Source organism: Protopterus annectens, chromosome 9.part0 (genome assembly GCF_019279795.1).
Source record: "Protopterus annectens isolate FY-2018-M chromosome 9.part0, PAN1.0, whole genome shotgun sequence".
Taxonomy (NCBI): domain Eukaryota; kingdom Metazoa; phylum Chordata; order Ceratodontiformes; family Protopteridae; genus Protopterus; species Protopterus annectens.
Genome location: NC_056743.1, coordinates 1234064360 through 1234085240, shown reverse-complemented (window position 1 = coordinate 1234085240; position 20881 = coordinate 1234064360). Strand labels below are relative to the sequence as shown.

Sequence of the window (20881 nt, the reverse complement as noted above, 5' to 3'; positions counted from 1 at the left end):
TAAAGGTAGAATAGTTTTATACGGAAATATATATAAAAGATGTAAAAAGTTTTAAAGAAATTAGCTGTCGCTCGAGAGCTCAAAGGAGAGAACATGTCTGGCACTATGAAGTGGCAAATGAGATCTGAGGTAATTTTGTGAGGAGAATTATGGATGGAGCTAAGCTCAAGGGTTTTTGGAAGGCACGAGTTGGAGTAACGGCCAAGTCAGTTCCGAGGTGCAGAACCAAACCCACAGTCAAGAATAAAGTGAAGACTGACAACATCAAATTTTTAGGTTTTCTTTATGTGCTCTGTTCTCTAATATTATTTTTTTAAACTTCTTTTCCTGAGCAGTCTCATTCAGCCAGCTTTTTCTTCATTTTAACCTCTGATTTTTGCAGCTTTATCATCTCATCTGAATATCTGTTTAAAGCATCTTCCATTTTTTCCAGCCTTGTTTGTATCGATATACTTCATCAGTGTTTCATTTATTTTAACCAGGTCTGTGTCCAGTTGTCTTGTATCTTCCTGTAGGTCACTGGAAGTCATGTCTGGAGGTTGCATTACTTTTTGCTTAACAGCTGCAGAACTTTCCACAGTCAGTACTTCTTCCTCACTTTTTGTAGCTTATTTTTTCCAGGTGCTCTGTATTTCTTTTTTCCTGTCATCCAGGCAGTATACTTACTAGCCAGTTACTAAAATTTACCCATAAACATAAGTCTACTAGCCTTCTCTGTTGAGGTTTCTGTTTTCACACTGGGTGAGCAAGATTCACACTGTTAATGTACAGCTGTCCTGGAAGGAGAAACCAACATTTTTGTTATATTTTCCCCTCTAAGTTTTCCTGATGCATCTTCACGGTTCCATATCAGGTTCCAATCCTTACCCATAAATAGTAATATCTGCTGGAAACTAATTACTTCTCCCATAATTCTCTTAAGCTCCTTAATAGTTTGAGGTAAAAGATAAACGCATGCCATTATAATTCCCCTTCACTGTCAGCAACCCCTTATTCTTCTCTTCTGTCATTATTGGAGCCCCTCCCACAATCAGTAGTATTAGCCCACCTTTCCTTTGTCCCTAATACTCTGTTGAATAACCATTCTAAAGTCCTTTCTTTGCCATATTTGCATGCTCATTTCTAAGTGTGTCTCCTGTAACATTGCTATTTGTACCGTACACTTCTTAGTATAGTTCAGTACTCTGCTTCTTGTCCATAACCTAAATGAACAGATTTTGCATTATTATACATTGTACTGAAGTGATTATTACAACTATGGATGCATCTGATTGTATTGTATTCAGTGTAATAGATTTTATTTTCACCAAGCTGCTTGTCACTTCTCCTTTAAGGATTAATGTTAGTGTTTCCTTATACAGAGATGTTTCACAGTTCAGTCATTTTCTGATTTATTGCCTGTGTCTGCAGACAGTGTGTTCACCTATGCAGCTAATGTTTTCACAGTGGCAAGACATAGCTCATTTCAAATACAGGTGAACTATAATGTTATATGATTTTAGTGTGTATTTTCAGCAATATACATAGTACCGTGAGAGACTCCATAATCTAACATGATCACAACATTAATATGATAAAGACTAGATATAAGCAGTATACAGTATGAACCCCAAATACATTAGAGTCGAAAGAAAGAAGAGGGAAAAAATATTGGTATTAACAGTCACTGATAAGACTGCCCTCTCCACATTTAAAGTATCTCTGCATGCTGTATAGAATGTATAGCATCCAGCTGGCTTGAAGAAATTTATTATACACATATTGTTAAGAAATAAAAATGAATTTACAGTTCTTCATCCCCTTCATTATCCTTCTAAACGTTAATGACAAAGTGTGAATTAGCTGTACCACCAGTTAACACAGTCCACTAAATTCCTGTCTTTTTTTTCCACTTCTTGCAGAAGAACAGTTTTCATTTCTAAACTTCATCTTATGGAAATGCGATTTTACAGTTCATCCACTTATTTCCTACATACAAATTATTGCTAGCTCTCCTCTTCATCATCTGAACCACCTAGTACTATTCCTGGGTTCGAGTCTAAGGTACTCCTGTTTTTCTAGTCTTCTGTACCCTTTTCTCTTACTCAGTTATTTTCCTGGCATGTTCTGTGTATGGGCTGTGTCATTGTCAGAGGAATGAGAAGGAGAATTCCCTTCAACTTTCTGGCTCACTTTTTGCTAGGTAAACTTTCCTATTTTTCTGTCACCTGTTCTGCACTGAAGAATGTCTTGGCTTGTTAAGAAAAAAAAAATATTCTGAAGACAATTGTTTATAGTAACTTGAGTCTCACACCTATTTCTTGACTTCCTCTAATTTTAGGGATTAACTCATTCCTCTTCTGCATGGTGAGTACAGAATAATCATTTTCCATGAATACTCTGATGTCCCTATCTGGTAATACTTCACCCTTCCTCATAATTTTTGTGATCAGTAGCCCCTTCTGCTGCTGTGACTGCATCTTTACTGCTATAAGTCTTGGCCAGATTTGGAGCATACACATATGATGTGCCCTTTCCATTAACAAAGACAGCTGTGGAATACCAGTCCAGTTGTTTATTTGTGCTTTCATAAAATTTAGGCAATTTGTTCATTCAGTTTATCTGATACAGCAGAAAACCATGGGTTTTCTCTGCATGTTTTGTGTTGCAGTTGTACTATTTTTTGAAACCATTCTTCTTGAGAAGAATAATACCTAGCCTTTACCATCATTTCAGCCTCTAATTTATTCAGTTTTATAATCTCATTTGAATAGCTACATAAAGCTTTTTCTGTTCCTTCCAGCCTTTTGTAATTTGAATGTATGCATTTCTCCACTGTCACATATTTTAAACACATCTGAATGCATTTGGTATACCTTTTCCTGTAACATTGGAAGCCATATCCTGTACTAAGGCTGAAACTTGAACTGCCTTTTGCTGAGTAGCTGTATGGCTTTTCCTTACCAGAATTTGTCTTCTCCTTTTCTAGTCATTTTTCTTACTTTCTCCAGTTTTGTTGACATGTAGGCAGTGTAGTGACTAACCAGCAACTGAATCAGTCTCCAGAGCTGTGGAGGTGGTCCACACAGCCTATCTGGACCTTGCCAAGGCCTTCGACACCATCTCCCACTTTGGAATCCTAGATAAACTTGCTAAGTTGGGCATAAATCCCTACGTGAGGTTGCCAACTGGCTTACTGACTGAACGCAGACTGTAAAAGTAGCCTACTCCAAATCCAGCTCCAGACAAGTGGAATACCTCAGGGTTCAGTCCTGGGACCGCTCTTGTCTGGCATCTACTTCTCTGAAGTACAGGCCAACACTAAGTGACTCAGGCTAACAAAGTTTGCAGATGACTGCAAACTGGGAGCCATTACTGAATCCCCAAATGATATGGATATTCTACAAAAGGGCCTTACAGAAATAGATGCTTGGTGCCAGAGCCATGGGCTCAAGCTTAATGCCAAGAAATGTATAGTTATCCCCTTTGGGAAAAAACATGTACCCATGAATTACCACATAGGTGGCAGTGCACTAAACACCGAAAGTGTGATGAGAGACTTAAGGACACAGGTGGACAGTAGTCTCACCTTTGATAACCCCCATCGCCACAACAGTCAGGAAATCCTTCTATGTGGCACACCTCATCACGAAGGGCTTTTCATCCAGAAAAAAAAGGAGGTCATTGTCCCACTGTACTCATCTCTCATTAGACCCATTATAGAGTACAACGCCCCATTTGGTATGTACCTCACAAGACATCTGCAACAGCTGAAAAGGCTGCAGAAATACCTCACTAGAAGAATCAGAGGCCTAACTCAGATGTCCTATGCTGACCATCTAAAAAAACTCCAGCTATACTCTGTGGCATATCGTCTACTCGGAGGCGATCTCTGCTTAACATATAAGGCCATGTCAAACCCTGAGCTGTTGGACATGCTCCACTTAAAGAAATCCCAATCCCTCAGAGCCATACGCTCCAGGGATCTAAATCTTGTCATCACAATGAACAAAACATGCTGGAGGGATAGGTTCCTGACCCAGAGACTCTGGAATAGACTGCCCATACATGGCCTCCTTGGGCCTCTTCAAAAGGAACCTTGATGATTGGATGGGAGATAGAAAATTCACCCTGGGGATCACGCCAGTTGCCCTGCTAGACAGGGGTCCAGGAAAGTAAATATTGTGGGAAGAAATATCCAGGTAATTGTTATGGCTAGGCTTGTATAGGCCCTAGGGCCGATAGCCTTGTACCAACCTATGAACCTGTAAATGAGGCTGGGAATTGGCATAATGGTTAGTGTTTACCTCACAGACACAAGGCACAAGATCTGATTCTCACTTTTGAAAGACCAGTTGTCTAGGCTTAAAATGGCCCACAAGACAGCTAGCCTAGTACTTACGGTGACATCCTCCTCTTTGGGCCATTAATCAAGGAGCCTGAATCCTCATTTGGAAGAAAAAATAAACACACAGTATTTCCAGATGCCTCTCTGCATCAAGCACAATTTCCCTTAAGAGCACCCAGGAAACATACTCAATCTGAGGTTTAGATATCCCTGTCTGTCTCCCCAGGTTCCCAGTAAGACTCCCAACTGGCACAGCTGTAGAGTTGAGTTCTTGGCTGAGTGTCCAAGCCAAGCCCCCAACATCATCTCTGTGAAGCTAGTGCTGTGTCCCTGCTCCAAGTAGCTGACACACACACACTCTGAGATTTGATTTTGACACACACCTGGGAAAGGCTGGAACAGATTTGCTAGCTATGCCCTCTTCTTCTCAGACTATAAGGTAGTTATACTGCCACCAGACACTGACCACACTATATTTTCCTGACTGATCTAAAGAATTACTATTCCTTGGTCACTTACTAGAGCAAGGCAAGATGAAGTAGGTGAGGGGTCGTCCTTTGTCAGGATCCAAGAACAGAATGCTGTGAGACTGAAGTCTCATCTAGTATTAAAACATTGTTTTTGTCCTGGATTACAGAATGACATCACATACATCTAGTCATCTGACTTCTGATTCCCATGCTACCTCCTTTCCTAGCAACTGACCCAGAGTCTCTCTCATGTGTGTCAGTAATACACACACACACACACACACACACACACACACACACACACACACACACACACACACACACACACACACACACAGAGCTTTGCTAAGATCTGTTGCAGCTTCTGGAATTTCTAAAACAGTAAACACTTCCACTTTTCCTACAGGAGCTAGCAAACTATTCTCTGGCAAAGACATTTCATCTCTGGCTGCAGTCAGAACTGTAAGATACAATCTTTATGGCCTAAATTAAGTAATTTAATTTCTTACTATTTTTGAAAGTCAGCTGGACTGAGATTAACCTCTTCTCTTCCAGTATCCTATTTACAACAGTACAGTCTGATATAAATGTGTATATCTTTTCTGTCCAGCAGGACACACTATTGATACATTTTTAACACAAGGAACTTTACAAATTCATTTTCAGCACAAACATCTGTACAAATCAGTTTGATATATGAATGAGATTTAACTCTTTACAAAATTCTAGCTAGCTGTACTGGCATATGTTACACATCCACTGCCCTACTATTTCTGGCGTAGCTGGCAGTACCTCACATCTTCACACTTACCTATGATCCTATACTGATTTAAAGCAAGTATGTAAACTGAGTGTGTTAATCAAGAATGTTATGTGAAGTTTTTTTTAATTGTATGTGTATTCACTTGCAAAGCTTATGTGAGAAATGTAAATAGTTATTTTCTTAAAAAAAGCCCACCTAGAGTTTATAATGGAAGTCTGTATCTGTTGCTAATGCAGTGTCAGTAAAAAATGTCAAAACAGGTTTGAGGTTTAGTAGTCTATTAGTAGAGACCAGTAGTAAGCCTTAGAATGTCAGAGGCAGCTAAATTCCATCGTCTGATTTACAGCTTTGTTCATGGTGGAATATGACTATATATTAAAATGTGTGTATTGAGCTGCTTTAGTGTAACAACTGTAAACAGTGTGGATTCCCCCTAAAAATAATTTCAGTCTTTTAAATGTAACCAAAACATAGTCTTGATAAGCATGAAGTATTCAAAATCATGATAAATATCACTAAGATACATTCATCTGTTTGAGATGTAGGCCTATACAAGTATGGACCAAAGTAAGGCCAAAATATTCATTAGAATGTGATAGCATGCAAAATTCCAAACATTGGCTTTTATGATAGACACCATTCATATCACTTTTTTCAAGGTGGTAAGTATAAATGCAAAGTATAAATAAACTGTTTTATAGCATCAGGATGAAAGGTGTACATAAAAGACAAATTTCTCACGTTTATTCAAGATGCACCGTTTCATTGTCATTTGACTTTGAAGCATACTCCTAAATGTTTTGTATGGTCATTTCCCAGTATCTTTCACTGGAAGTGTTGAGAAACGCCATTTAAGTGATTTATTCCTTCATAGCCAGGGAGCAAAAAAGGTCCAAATGGGGAAGGGAATAACCTCTGGAAAAAAAATTATGGTCAGTGTTTGTGTTTGTCTGGTGGCTGTTTTGCTTTGCTTGTATGTATAGTACAGCACAGTTCTTTAAGGGTACTATGAATGTACGATAGACTGAAGTTGCATTAAAATAAAGTAGGTAGACAGCTTCAAAAAGTGAGGAGCATTATGATTCTTTTTTTTCATGTTCTTGTCGCATACAGTTCTGAATAAAAAGTGTTGCAGTGATATTACTAGCTGCAGCTTTAACCTCTTCCTGATGGCACCTATTAACTGTCTTGTATGATCTCAGACTTCGAGTTCACAGTTGTTAGCTGATAGTATTTTGTAAGCGATAATGTAGATTTGGCCCTACTGCCATGTGCATTAATTCTATTAAATTTTATTAACTGATGCTAAATTAAAAGAATGATGGAAGGAGAGAAGGCTGACTTGGTTAAAGGACTCTAGCTGACTTTTATATCTCATATTAAGAGCAAAATGGCTGGAGTCAGCATATTGATTTGGCTGTATTTCCTAAATATTTTAGCGTTTTTGATATGTTGGACATTTGTGTATGTTTTGTAAATGTCAGTAGTACTGAATCTGTAGTTTCACGTTTGTATTAGTTGCATGTTATACTTTTTTTGTCCTGTAAAGTTTTTCACAAATGGTTTCTACACGTTCTTAAGATGCATATCATCACTGGTCCTTGATCAAAGTAGAGCATATATATAACACCAGGTGCTTGAGCCACTGACAAAGATCTGTACATAGAATTAACACACAGCAGCTTGCTTACTCTGTGTACAGTTTGCTTTTGGTCTGCTTGAATTGTAATCTGTTTGAATTTCTCTGACTTTTGTGTAACAAGTCCTACCTCTGATATTCTGCTTTGTTGTGTTATGCTCTAAGTGCTGTTAGTTGTCAGGACTGCTTTAGTTACTCAGCTGAGTAATCCTTGATAGGTTCTGAGGGCATTTGGAAGTAAGGATTCTTTGATATACCTGCAGTTCACCTTGCTGGAATCATTCATTGATTAAGTGGCATTCAACAGACTTAAGTAACAGTTTGCGCTTTTCCTTTTTTTAGTGAATATCAGCAGCAGCTGCCTGCCACTGGTGCCCCTCCTGCCCGCCAGCATTCCAGCCACTTGACAGACATGTTTGATGACTATGTTCGCAGTAGGACCTTGCAGAACTGGAAATTCTGGGTTGTATCCTTAAAAGTTATAAATTTGTGGCCATGAGAGTAAACTTAGGAATCTGTATCATGAAATCCTAGTAGTCCTGTGATTTTGCAAAGTGTTTTCAAGGAGAATGTAGTATCTGCTATTCATGTATTGAGACCTTTGTTAGAACTGCTATGGAGTTTATTGGTTTTTTTTTTTTCCTTCTAGGCAGCCCTTTCAATAATACAATCATGTTGCACATAGGTATTTATGCTGATGCACTTCAGAACTTCACATTTGTTGTAAATCCCGTCTTTTGTGACAAGGTATTAGGACTTGTCAAGGGGAAGGTTGGTTTTAATGTGGAGCTTATCACCATACCTCTCAATCTCTTAGAGCAAGAAATCTGGACAAAGCCACAAATAATGGGGGGAGGGTCAAAGGCCCAAAATTAGGGACATTTTTTTTAAAATATTGCTCTTGCAAACTTAGAAAGTTAATAGAATAACAGGATGTTCTTCATCTCACATTGCTGCAGTCCTTACATATGGGTAGTCCGCTGTCCTCGGTCGGCCCGAATACCAAAGTATTAGGCTGACGTCGGTCAAGGCGCTTAAAACTGACATCAGGACGTCAGGGTACAAAAGCGCATGACCGACGTCATATCCTCAGTCTTTTCTTGCCCCAGATGTCAGAAGGCCCTAACAAGAAAGGCTAAAGCCAAAAAACAGCAAAAAATAACCAACCACCCCTGCACTAACCATATTTACAATATGTACAACCCAAACCACACCACCACCTCTAACTACAGAGGGGAAGGAGGGAGGGTAAATTGGACTGCAGCAATGTGGATCTTGAACATCTACATTTATGGTAGGTACAAAACTGTACTATGTTCTTCATCTCACATTGCTGCAGTCCTTACATATGGGTAGAATCCCAAAGCAGAGGTAAGGGAGGATGGCAAAACTATAAAGCATTAGGGGCTGCCAAAATGCCCTGTAAAATTGCAGTGGCAAATCCAGCCCTAGATTTAGAGTAAAGTGGAAGGTGGTAATGCTTAGAGAAAGTATGCACTGAACTCCAAGTAGCTGCTTCCAAAATATCTTTAGTAGCCACCCCCCTTTAAAAAAGCTGTAGAAGTGGCAGTAGCCCTAGTGGAATGAGGCCTAATCCCAGCTGGAATCTCCTAACCATGATGGGAATAACAGAAAGCAATACAAAAACCAATCCACTTAGAAATAGTTTGTTTTGAAACAGGTTTGCCCTGAGAACCCAAAGCAAAAGAAACAAACAACTGCTGAGACTGCCTGAACCCTTTAGTTCTGCTCAAATAATATCGCAACTGTCTGTGTATATCCAAAGTGTGCAAAATCCTCTCCCATATGTAAGGACTGCAGCAATGTGGATCTTCGAACATCTACATTTATGGTAGGTACAAAACTGTACTTTTTGCATTAGCATGAATTTTCTGAAGGATATGAAGTCTGAAAATCAATTGTCTTCCATTAGTTTCTGACTTCAGTCCTCAATGATTTGTCAGTGATTTGCCAGAAAACTACAATTTTATGAGAAATGAACCAAAAAATGAGTAAAACATCTGGACATTCTGCGAAACTTTGGACAGTTGAGAGCTATGCCTGACACACTGGCACTCATTTGCTGACTTGAAGGTGAATTCATTAGATAGTTGCTAAAAGCATAATGAAGTTTCATGTAGGAGATTTGAATTTGCCACTGGATATCACATATGAATGGAGAAATAAAATTTTGAAACTTCAGTATTTTTTTGTTGGAATGCCCTTCAGAATTCTGGCATTTACTTATCTGTTTTTAAAGGTCCTTTGAACCAGAACATTGCTGGTAGTACTAGATGATGCCTTGCTTGTAGTGCAACTGCATACTATTTTTTTTTGTAATGCAGGCTGCAAAGTTTTATTTTTGTAACCGTCAGGAGGTTAAACTTTGTTTTTTCATATCAAATACAGATGTCAGGAATAGCTGTTTACAGATTATACTGTTTTGTCATTATTCACATTATTTTGACCCATTTTCATCTGAAATTGTAAGTTATGTATTAATTTTATTTTAATACCCTGTTTTTTGTCATTTGAAGTACTTTACCATTTTCAGGAGTTTTGTTTTTCTCTGGTAGCTGTATCAGATATGGATCACTGGGCCAATAATTTTAGAAGCTGTGATGAAATTCTGGGCATAACCCATGACTGAGCTCTCCCCATGTGTTGTAATACAGAACGATGGCCCAAATTGAGCCCTCAAATATATTTAATTAAATAATTCTGCACTCTTCAGTGAGTCACAGGATAGTTTGCCAGAGCTGCCCCTTGCTAAGTCAACTGTTGCCCCCATCAGCTTGATATTGAGATAATGTCAGGATGGAGGCATAGCTCTAGAACAGTAGACTAAATTAAGGGCATTCTTTATGTTTTGCTAACATTTTAACAAGTTTAAAAATTAAATCTCATTTGAAGCTTAAAGGCAAAAAAGCAATAATGTCTCTCTCTCTACAGTTATCTTTCAGCTGAAGTGATGTGGGGGAGAAGTAATCCTTTTTGTGAAAGGTCACTTAGAAGTGAAGAAATTGCTTATATATTCTGTGCTTTTAAACTCTCTCAAGTTCATTTTCTAGCTGTCGTGACAAAGGTATTGTGATAAGATGGTAAGCTGTTCTTTCTGTTGGTTTCTTCACAAAATAAATCATCACAGAAGTAGTAGAGCTGTTTGGGAATGTTTAACATATACTGTTATGGGGAGTTGACTTGTACAACTGTGTTTTCTCCTTTCTCTTAAAAATGGCAATGAACAATTACCACAAGTTTCTCCACAGAATGGACTTGCTCACATAAGCCAAGGGTTCTGTGGTTCATCACAACCTTCTATTCACTGCTTACAGTCTATATGAGAGAATTGTACTGTTTTAAGCACCTTTTCTCTGAGGTTTTAAATGAGTTTAAGAAACCTGCTATTCCGAAGTCATATATGGCTAAGCAGAAAAGATTTTCTAGTTAGTGCCAGAGTTAGAACCAAGAGCCTTTTAAGGCTCATACACCTTTTGGTTTTACAATACTTATGTGTGTTGTCTTCTGGTCTTTCTTACTATTGCATTAAGATTCACCTTTTGATCATTTTCTCTTATCTGCCTGTAGATCCCTGTTTATTCTTTATCTGTGGTGAAATAGTTTCTGAAATGAGTTTTACATATCTATCCACCTAGAAAATGGGTGGCTCCTTCATGAGATCTTAAGTTTGATCTGGAAGAACTTCGACTTTTTTTTGTACCCACTCATAAGCTGATTTAAAGTTCAACAGCAAAAGCCCCCTCACAAGTACGGCAAGTGCAGAGGCCCAGTAACCATCATGAAAAGTTCAAAAAAGTGGGCCAGCACAACAGTGTGGTAAAATAGAGCCATTTTAATGTTTCATAAGCACATTAAGCAGATCAGACACATTTAGGGTAGGGTTAAATATAAGCCCAAACTTCCAAAAAATTCAGACCAGTTTTGGCTTAATTAGCCTTCTTCAGTGTCAAACCAAAAACACATGGCTATTTATACAATCCAAATTGATAGACATTCCCATTGGTTAATTATAGATGCTCATTTAATCCAGGGGAAAAGAGACCACCCAACTTAATTATCCACTTTTTCTCCTTAGAATTAAGGATGGAATGTCATCCAGACATATTGCTTCTATCCCCAATTATATTACAATAACAGTGAATCTAAAAAGAGCAGTGTGGTGTTTTAATGTATGTTTATAAAGGGCATTAGACATTTTTTATTTCCAGTATTGCTGACATGTTCAGTAATACATAACCATAAAGGTCTACAAGTCTGTTCAACATAAAATGCAGAACATGAACACGTAGCAAGGTATATAGCCCAATCTGAGCTACAATTTGTAAAAAAATTTAAATCAAAAACCAAGGCAGTGTTTCTGCTTGTAAATTGTTTTGATTTTGCTACCCTTGGGCAATACATACAATGTCCACAGGGGGTACATCCATATAATATATCACCTGTCATACTGCATTGTTGGTAATTAATGGTAGGATCCTGGTAACGTTTATAATGGCTAAAGTGTGAGCCTAGTGTTTGGCCTCTCCAAAAGGAAAATAAACACTTATCCCCAAGTATCTCAGACAGTTTATGGTCCACCAGTAAAATGTTTCAATGTCTGTTGACAATATCCATAAGTGCCCCAGTATTTCTCCCAGAAGTGGTAACTAACCTCAAATTAGATGGCTCTCCAAGTTGATGCTCCCTGTAACCTAACAAATCCTTCCTGTCCTGAGGGAATGCCCAATTGCTGGCAGAAATATTTCCCTGTTTATATCCCCTGCTCTTGAATCTGTGAACAAGATCTTTTCTATAATATCCATAAGTTTGTGTATCTGAGCACACCCTCCTGACCTGAAGAAATTGTAATTTAGGGATATTCCAGATGATATGTTGAGGGGGGTGGATGCTGGTGGCATGAAGTAGTGAGTTATCTTGGGGGTATTTGCGATAAAACCTGAGTATTCAAAGTGTTATCAGCATTCTTGGTAACCAAAACATCCAGGAAGGTAATCTGTTGTTGATAACTTACCTTGAACTCAGTACCCCACTTGTTCTCATTTAAATACTCCACTAATTCCTGTAAATGTACACTGTCAGCCTTCCACACCATCCAACAATCATCCAGATACCGTCTCCATATATCTATCGCCTCAAGGTATACGTTATGTTTGGGGTCATAAATAAATTCTTGTTCCAAATATGCCATAAATAAATCCGCATAAATGGGTGCAAAAGATGCCCCATTGCTGTGCCCTGCACCTGCCAAAAGCATTAGCCATGAAAGTATAGTACATGTTTAGTAAGTACATTTTCCGCAAGACAAACTAAGAATGTATTAAAGCCTGGCTGGTGTAGTTTACACTTGTCCAATGAATACTGTAAAGTCAACAGGTCCGCCCAGTGTGGAATGTTAGTATATAAGGCAGTAACATCTAGGGTGCAAAGAAGCCACCCCATTTCCAACTGCATATCAGAAATAATACCCTGGAATTGTGTTGTGTCCTGTATACGAGCCCGAATACATCCCAAAAGAGGTTGGAAATATTTGGTCAAAAACTATGAAAGAGGTTCTATAGGAGAACCCCTACCTGACCCTGTAGGTCTCCCAGACGGATTTTTTACGTCCTTATGAATCTTCAGAAGCAAATACAAATATTGAGATTTTGGATCCTGTACCATAAGATGATAAAGATCTGAATCAGTGATGATGCCCTCCTCCTTGGCTTCAAATAGAAACCTGTCAGTTTCCACCTTGAATCTAGCAGTTGGATCTAAGGGCATATGCATGTAATATCTCTCATCTTTCAATTGCTTTTCAGCCTCGTTGTAGTACATATCCCAATTTATCACCACCACCGCTCCACCCTTATCAGCCTTGTAGGATCATCAAATTCCTATTATTTTTAAGATTCTTAACTACCTGTTGTTCCATCTTTGAGAGATTATGGGGAAGAACTGAATGTTCAAGAAAACTGAAATGTAGATCTTTGAGAATGCTAGATTGGAACATAGAAACATGTTGATATATTGGTGGTATGAAGGTAGATTTCTGAAAGATGATTCCTAACCAAAATATAGGCTTAAATTCAATAGACAAAAAGAAATTCCATCCTGAGCCAAAGAATCCTCTCTGACAAAAAAGCCTGGTACAAAATTTAAGCCTTTATTCAAGAGTTGCATTTCCACCTCAGAAAGAGGTATGGCTGAGCTATTGTGAACATTTGTACACATTTAATGTTGTATCATAATTTTCAAAAGGCTCTCCAGATTGCTTATTTACCCTGTTTCCTACCCCCTCTCCTTCTAGCCGTAAAGGGTGATCCAAATTACATCTTTTGGGAGTGGGTGACTCTGGGGTGCGATTACCATCCATATATAAAAAACAACAAAAAGCAGTGGTAATCTCCAAAAAACAAGTTTGTGAGTGCTTTCATTCACATCCAATACATGAACTTCTTCAGACAAATAAGGGCATCAAAGAATCAACCTAAATAATGATATACTATTGCCTTTTGCCAAGTCAAATGTTTTTGTTTATACACGTGATAGCTATTATTGCTCCCTTGATAAGTCAAATTAATGGGTAATTCACCCAGTGTGTATTATTATAACAAGTGGTTGGCTATGGTATGTATTTTTCTACGGGGAACATAGCATTGTGGGTAAGTTGAATGGTATAGCACTTCCTCTCTTTCGGCTGTTCCCATTAGGGGTCACCACAGCGGATCATCTGCTTCCATTTCTTCCTTTCCTCTGCATATTGCTGTGACACACCAACCACGTGCATGTCCTCTCTCACCACATCCATAAACCTTATCTTAGGCCTTCCTCTTTTCCTCTTACCTGGCAGCTCCATCCTTGGCATCCTTTTCCCAATGTACCCAGCATTCCTCCTCAGCACATGTCCAAACCAATGCAATCTCGCCTCTCTTACTTTGTCTCCAAACCTTCCAACCTGAGCTGACCCTCTACTGTACTGATTCCTAATCCTGTCCATCCTTGTCACATCCAGTACAAATCTTAACATCTTTAACTCTGCCACTTCCAGCTCTAACTCCTGCCTTTTTGTCAATGTCACCTTCTCCAACCCATACAACATAGCTGGTCTCACTACCCTCTTGTAGACCTTCCCTTTCACTCTTACTAGTACCTGTCTGTCATAAATCGCTCCTGACACTCTTCTCCACCCATTCCACCCTGCCTGTACTCTCTTCTTCACCTCTCTTCCACACTCAACATTACTCTGAACTGTTGATCCCAAGTACTTAAACTCATCCACCTTCACCAGCTCTACTCCCTGCATCCTCACCATTCCTCTATCCTCCCTGTCATTCACACACACATATTCTGTCTTAGTCCTGCTGACCTTCATTCCTCTCCTCTCTAGAGCATATCTCCACCTCTCCAGGGTCTCCTCAACCTGGTACCTACTCTCACTACAGATCACAATGTCATCTGCAAACATCATAATCCATGGGGCCTCCTGTCTGATCTTGTCTGTCAACCTGTCCATCACCATTGCAAATAAGAAAGGGCTCAGATCTGATCTTTGATGTAATCTCACCTCCACCTTAAATGCATCTGTCACTCACACTACTCTCGTACATATCCTGTACCACTCTTACATACTTCTCTGCCACTGCTGACTTCCTCATACAATACCACAACTCGTCTCTAGGCACCCTATCATATGCTTTCTCCAAGTCCACAAAGGCACAATGCAACTCCTCCTGACCTTCTCTATATTTCTCCATCAACACTCAGAGCAAGCATCGCATCTGTAGTGCTCCTGCCCGGCATGAAACCTTACTGCTCATCACTAATAATCACCTCCCTTCTTAACCTAGCTTCTACCGCTCTTTCCCATAATTTCAAGATGTGACTGATCAGTTTTATCCCTCTGTAGTTACTACAGCGCTGTACATCACCCTTATTTTTAAAAATGGGTACCAAAACACTTTTCTCCACTCCTCAGGCATCCTCTGACTTTCCAAGATTTCATTAAACAATGTGGTTAAAAACTCCACTGCCATTTCTCCAAAGCACCTCCATGCTTTCACTGGTATGCCATCTGGACCAATAGCCTTTCCATTCTTCATTCTCTTCATAGCTGTCCGTACTTTGTCCTTGCTAATCTGTTTCACTTCCTGATTCACTATCCCCACATCATCCAACCTTCTCTCTCTCATTCTCTTCATTCATCAGCTCCTCAAAATACTTTTTCCATCTGCTAAACACACATTCCTTGCTTGTGAGTACGTTTCCCTCGCTATCCTTTATCACCCTTACCTGCTGCACATCTTTGCCAGCTCAGTCCCTCTATCTAGCCAATCGGTACAGGTCCTCCTTTTCTCCCTCTTTAGTGTCCAACCTTTCATACAACTCTCCATATGCCTTATCCTTAGCCTTCGCCACCTCTCTCTTTGCCATGCTCCTCATCTTATACTCCTACTTTCTTCATCTCTTTGACAATCCCACTTCTTTGCCAGCCTCTTCCTGTGTATACTCTCCTACACTTACTCATTCTGCCACCAGGTGGTCTTGTCCTCCTTCCTTTGTCCAGATGTCACACCAAGCACCTTTCTAGCCATCTCCCTTACCATCTCTGCTGTAGTTACCCAGCTATTTGGTAACTCTTCACTGCCCCCCAGTGCTTGTTTCAACTCTTCCCTGAACTCCACACTCGCCCTTTTTCAACTTCCACCATTTGATCCTTGGCACTGCTCTCACACTTGTCCTCCTCTTCTTGATCAACAACGTCATCCTACAGACCACCATTCTATGCTGCCTAACTACACTTTCCCCTGTCATCACTTTACAGTCTCCAATCTCCTTCATACTGGCCCTCCTGCATAGGATATAATCCACCTGTGTGCATCTTCCTCCACTCTTGTATGTCACCCTATCCATCTCACCGCCTCTTAAAATACATATTCACCACAGCCATGTCCATCCTTTTTGCAAAATCCACTACCCTCTGACCTTCTGCATTCTTCTCCTTAACACCATACCTGCCCATCACTTCCTCATCCCATCTGTTCCCTTCAACATGCCAACTGAAATCCGCTCCAATCACCAGTCTCTCACCCTTGGGTGCACTCACCACCACTTCATCCAACTCGCTCCAAAATTTTTCTTTCTCATCCATCGCACAGCCAACTTGCAGAGCGTATGCACTAACAACATTCATCATTACACCATCAATTTCCAGCTTTATAAACATTACTCTGTCCGACACTCTCCATCTCCAAAACACTCTTGGCATACTGTTCATTCAGGAAAACCCCTAACCCATTTCTCCTCCCATTCACACCATGATAGAACAATTTAAACCCGCCTCCTATACACCTGGCCTTTACTCCCTTTCCATCTGGTCTCTTGCACACACAATATATCAACCTTCCTTCTCCCCATCATATCCGCTAGCTCTCTCCCTATACCAGTCATACTGCCAACATTCAAAGTTCCTACCCTCACTACTACACTCCTAACCTTCCTCCTGTCTTTCTGCTTTCCCCCTCCTCTTCTCCTTCGGCCAACAGTAGCCAAATTTCTGCCAGCACCCTGTTGGCTAACGGTACTGGTGGGGGTCGTTAACCTGGGCCTCGACTGATCTGGTATGGAAATATGTATTGTTGTCCGCATATGTTATTTGGCAGAGGTTTTACACCGGATGCCCTTCCTGACCTAACCCTCCCTATTTATCCAGGCTTGGGACCTGCATGAAGAAATGCACTGGCTTGTGCATCCCCAGTGGCTGGTACCATATTTTTGGCAATACCTTTATATTTTTGTAATCACAAGGGCCATCATTGCTCCCCTGGATGTTTGTCCTACCATAAATTTTTGCAAATGTGGGTGTGGATTTTAACCCATTGATACTTATGAGACTTGTCTGTTTTTGACATCATTGTCATAGAGGATTGCAGAATTTCGTATCTGATACCTATTATTAGGGTTATGTTAATTGTGGTTTTACCACTTTGTTTTGATATTTATAATACGGGATGGCTATTATTGTTCCCCTATTGTAATCAATGAAATATATGCTTATGCATTTCTTTTATCCTTTTGGGTTCAAAATTATATTTTCTATTTAACCAAAATTATCAAAGGAAGAGCAAAACAATTGGGTTTACTTCACAGTCCTCTGTGTTCTACGTTTTTTACGTACATTTCACAAGGGCTGACAACCTTTCCTATTGACTTGTGGGTGCTTTAGATTATTGTATGGTTTGTTTTTTATCTAAATTGCTGTACTATGGTCTAATATTTATAGGTTATTCAGGTCTGGTAAATATAAATATATATTGATAAATATTTCAGGGATTTATATTGAATATGGATTTGGTCTCAATCCTAAAAGGTTTATCTTCTGATAAAGATTTTTTGCAAGTCTTTGGTTTGGGATCTATAGATAAAGGGAGTTAGGGATAATGTTAATACTAATAATCCATCTAACCAGTGTAAATTGGCCTTTCAAAAGCTTACAAAAAGCATGAAAACACTTAGAAGAAATGTTTGGCATTTGAAACTGTTCAAAGCTTATTAGACAAAGGGGATTACTCCCAGGGGTCTACGGGTCAGGATTCAGCCCTTAGTCCATTACATAGATGACACCCTGTTGGAACAATGGATGCAGGTTCAACAAAGAGCCTCTATGGGCTTTGTTGATGCCCTAATATATTATGAAAGAATTGTGAATCAATGTATTACAGAGGTAGAATCTTCTTGTGAGGACATTAGGACTTATGAGACCTTACCATGTTATATTTCTTGTCTGAATCAGCTCAGTACTGAGCTACTTAATCTTGAACAACAATTAAGAGAAAAAGATGAAACAATTTAACCAGGATTTGGGGGATTATCAAAAGGGGCATTTGAGTCCTATAAGAATGTCAGATTTAGTACTGACAATGGAACCTTTGCCCAAAAAAGGAAGAGTCCCAAATCGATTTTTAAGAAATTTAAAAGGTCTGTTAGCAGTACATCGGGGGATGATTCATCCTCTACCACGGACAGAGATGGTAATCACACCCCAGATTCACCCACTCCAATAAAGACATGACTTGGATCACCCTTTGCAGCTAGAAGGAGGAGAGGGGGTAGGAAACACAGGAAAAATAAGCAATTTGGAGAGCCGTTTGAAAATTATGATTACAAAGTTAAATAAGTGTACAAATGTTGTCAATATCTCATCCATACCTCTTTCAGAGGTGGAAATGCAACTCCCGAATAAAGGCTTAAATTTTGTACCTGGCTTTTTTGTCACAGAGGATTCTTTGGCTCAGGATGTAATTTCTTTTTGTCGATGTTGAATTTAAGACTATATTTTTGTTCTGAATCATCTGTTAATACTGATGTATTTAAATTTCAGAAATCTACCTTCATGCCACCAATGCATCAACAGGTTTCTATGTTCCAATCAAGCATTCTCAAATATCTACATTTCAGTTTTCATGAACATTCAGTTCTTCCCCATAATCTCTCAAAAGGAGAACAACAGGTAGTTAGGAATTTTAAAATAATGGGAATTTGGTGATTCTATCAGCTGATAAAGGTGGAGCAGTGGTGGTGATGGATTGGGATATGTACTACAATGAGGCTCAAAAGCAATTGAAAGTTGGGAGATGATATATGCATATGCCCTTGGATCCAATCCCTAGATTCAAGGTGGAAATTGATAGGTTTTTATTGGAAGCCAGTGAAGAGGGCATCATCACTGATTCAGATCTTTATCATCTTATGGTAGAGGATCCAAAATCACAATATTTGTATTTGCTTCTTTAGATTCATAAGGACTTAAAAAAATCCACTCGGGAGACCTGTAGTATCGGGTAGGGGTTTTCTTACGGAACCTCTTTCAAAATTTTTGACCAAATATCTCCAACCCCTTTTGGGATGTATTCGAGCTTGTATACAGGACACTACACAATTCCTGATATGCAGTTGGAATCAGGGTGGCTTCTTTGCATCCTAGATGTTACTGCCTTGTATACTAACATTCCACACTGAGCTGGCCTGTTGACTTTACAGTATTCGTTGGAGAAGTGTAAACTAGATCAGCCAGGCTTTAATACATTATTGGTTTGTCTTGCGGAAAATGTACTTACTAAAAATGTACTATACTTTCATGACCAATGCTTTTGGCAGGTGCAGGACACAGCAATGGGGGCATCTTTTGCGCCCATTTATGCTGATTTATTTATGGTATATTTGGAAGAGGAACTTATTTATGACCCCAACCAGAACATATATCTTGAGGAGCTAGCTGTATGGAGACAGTATCTGGATGATTGTTGGATGGTGTGGAAGGCTGACAGTGTATATTTACAGGCATTTGTAGAGTATTTAAATGAGAACAAGTGGGGTATTGAGTTCAAGTTCAGTTATCATTTACAACAGATTACCTTCCTGGATGTTTTGTTACCAGGAATGCTGATAACACTTTGAATAATCAGGTTTATCGCAAATATCCCCAATATAACTCACTACTTCATGCCACCAGCTTCCACCCTCAACATATCATCCAGAATATCCCCAAATCACAAGTTCATCGGGTCAGACGGGTGTGTTCTGATGCACAAACTTATGAATATTATAGAAATGGTCTTGTTCACAGATTCAAGAGCAGGGGATGCAAACAGGGAAATATAATTTCTGTCAGCAATGGGGCATCCACTCAGGACAGGAAGGATTTGTTAGGTTACAGAGAACATCAACTTGGAGAGCCATCTAGTTTGAGGTTAGTTACCACTTTTGGGAGAAATACTGGGGCACTTATGGATATTGTCAACAGATATTGGAACATTTTATTGGTGGACCATAAATTGTCTGAGATACTTGGGGAATAAGAGTTCATTTTCCTTTCGGAAAGGCCAAACACTAGGCTCACACTATAGCCATTATAAACGTTACCAGGATCCCACCATTAATTACCAACAACGCACTGTGACAGGGGATATATTATATGGATGTACCCCCTGTGGACATTTTATGTATTGCCCAAGGGTAGCAAAATCAAAACAATTTACAAGCAGAAACATTGCCTTGGTTTTTGATTTAAAATTTTTTGCAAATTGTAGCTCCGATTGGGTTATATACCTTGCTACGTGTTCATGTTCTGCATTGTATGTTGGGCAGACTTCTAGACCTTTACGGTTACGTGTTACTGAACATGTCAGCGATATTAGAAATAAAAAACAGTCTAACACCCTTTATAAACATACATTAAAACACAACACTGCTTTTCTTTAGCTTCACTGTTATTGATAAGATAAATGGAGATAGAAGCAATAAGTCTGGATGGCATTCCATCCTTAATTCTAAGGAGAAAAAGTGGATAATTAAGTTGGGTGGTCTCTTTCCCCTGGATTAACTAAGCATCTATAATAAACCAATGAGAATTTTTGTCTATCAGTTTGGATTGTATAAATAGCCAAGTGTTTTTGATTTGACACTGAGGAAGGCTAAGTCGAAACTGGTCCGAATTTTTTTTGGGTTTGGGCTTATATTTAACCCTACCCTTAATGTGTTTAATCTACTTAACGTGCTTATAAAACATTAGAACGGCTCTGTTTTACCACACTGTTGTGCAGGCCCACTTTGCAGATTTAATGTCATCAGGGAAAGCAGTGATGTTAAGTTGTCTATCTCACCTTCGTTTCTTGCTTGTTGGG

At 39.2% G+C, this 20881-nt stretch overlaps 1 protein-coding gene across 1 annotated transcript in view; it reads left to right on the top strand.

The window, feature by feature from the left end:
- LOC122810644 (carbohydrate-responsive element-binding protein-like) overlaps nucleotides 1-20881 on the top strand; it is a 672712-nt gene that overhangs the window by 290928 nt on the left and 360903 nt on the right. The window contains exon 4 of the mRNA XM_044082217.1: nucleotides 7542-7665. Coding sequence (XP_043938152.1) covers nucleotides 7542-7665 — 124 coding nt within the window. The remainder of the gene's footprint in view (nucleotides 1-7541; nucleotides 7666-20881) is intronic.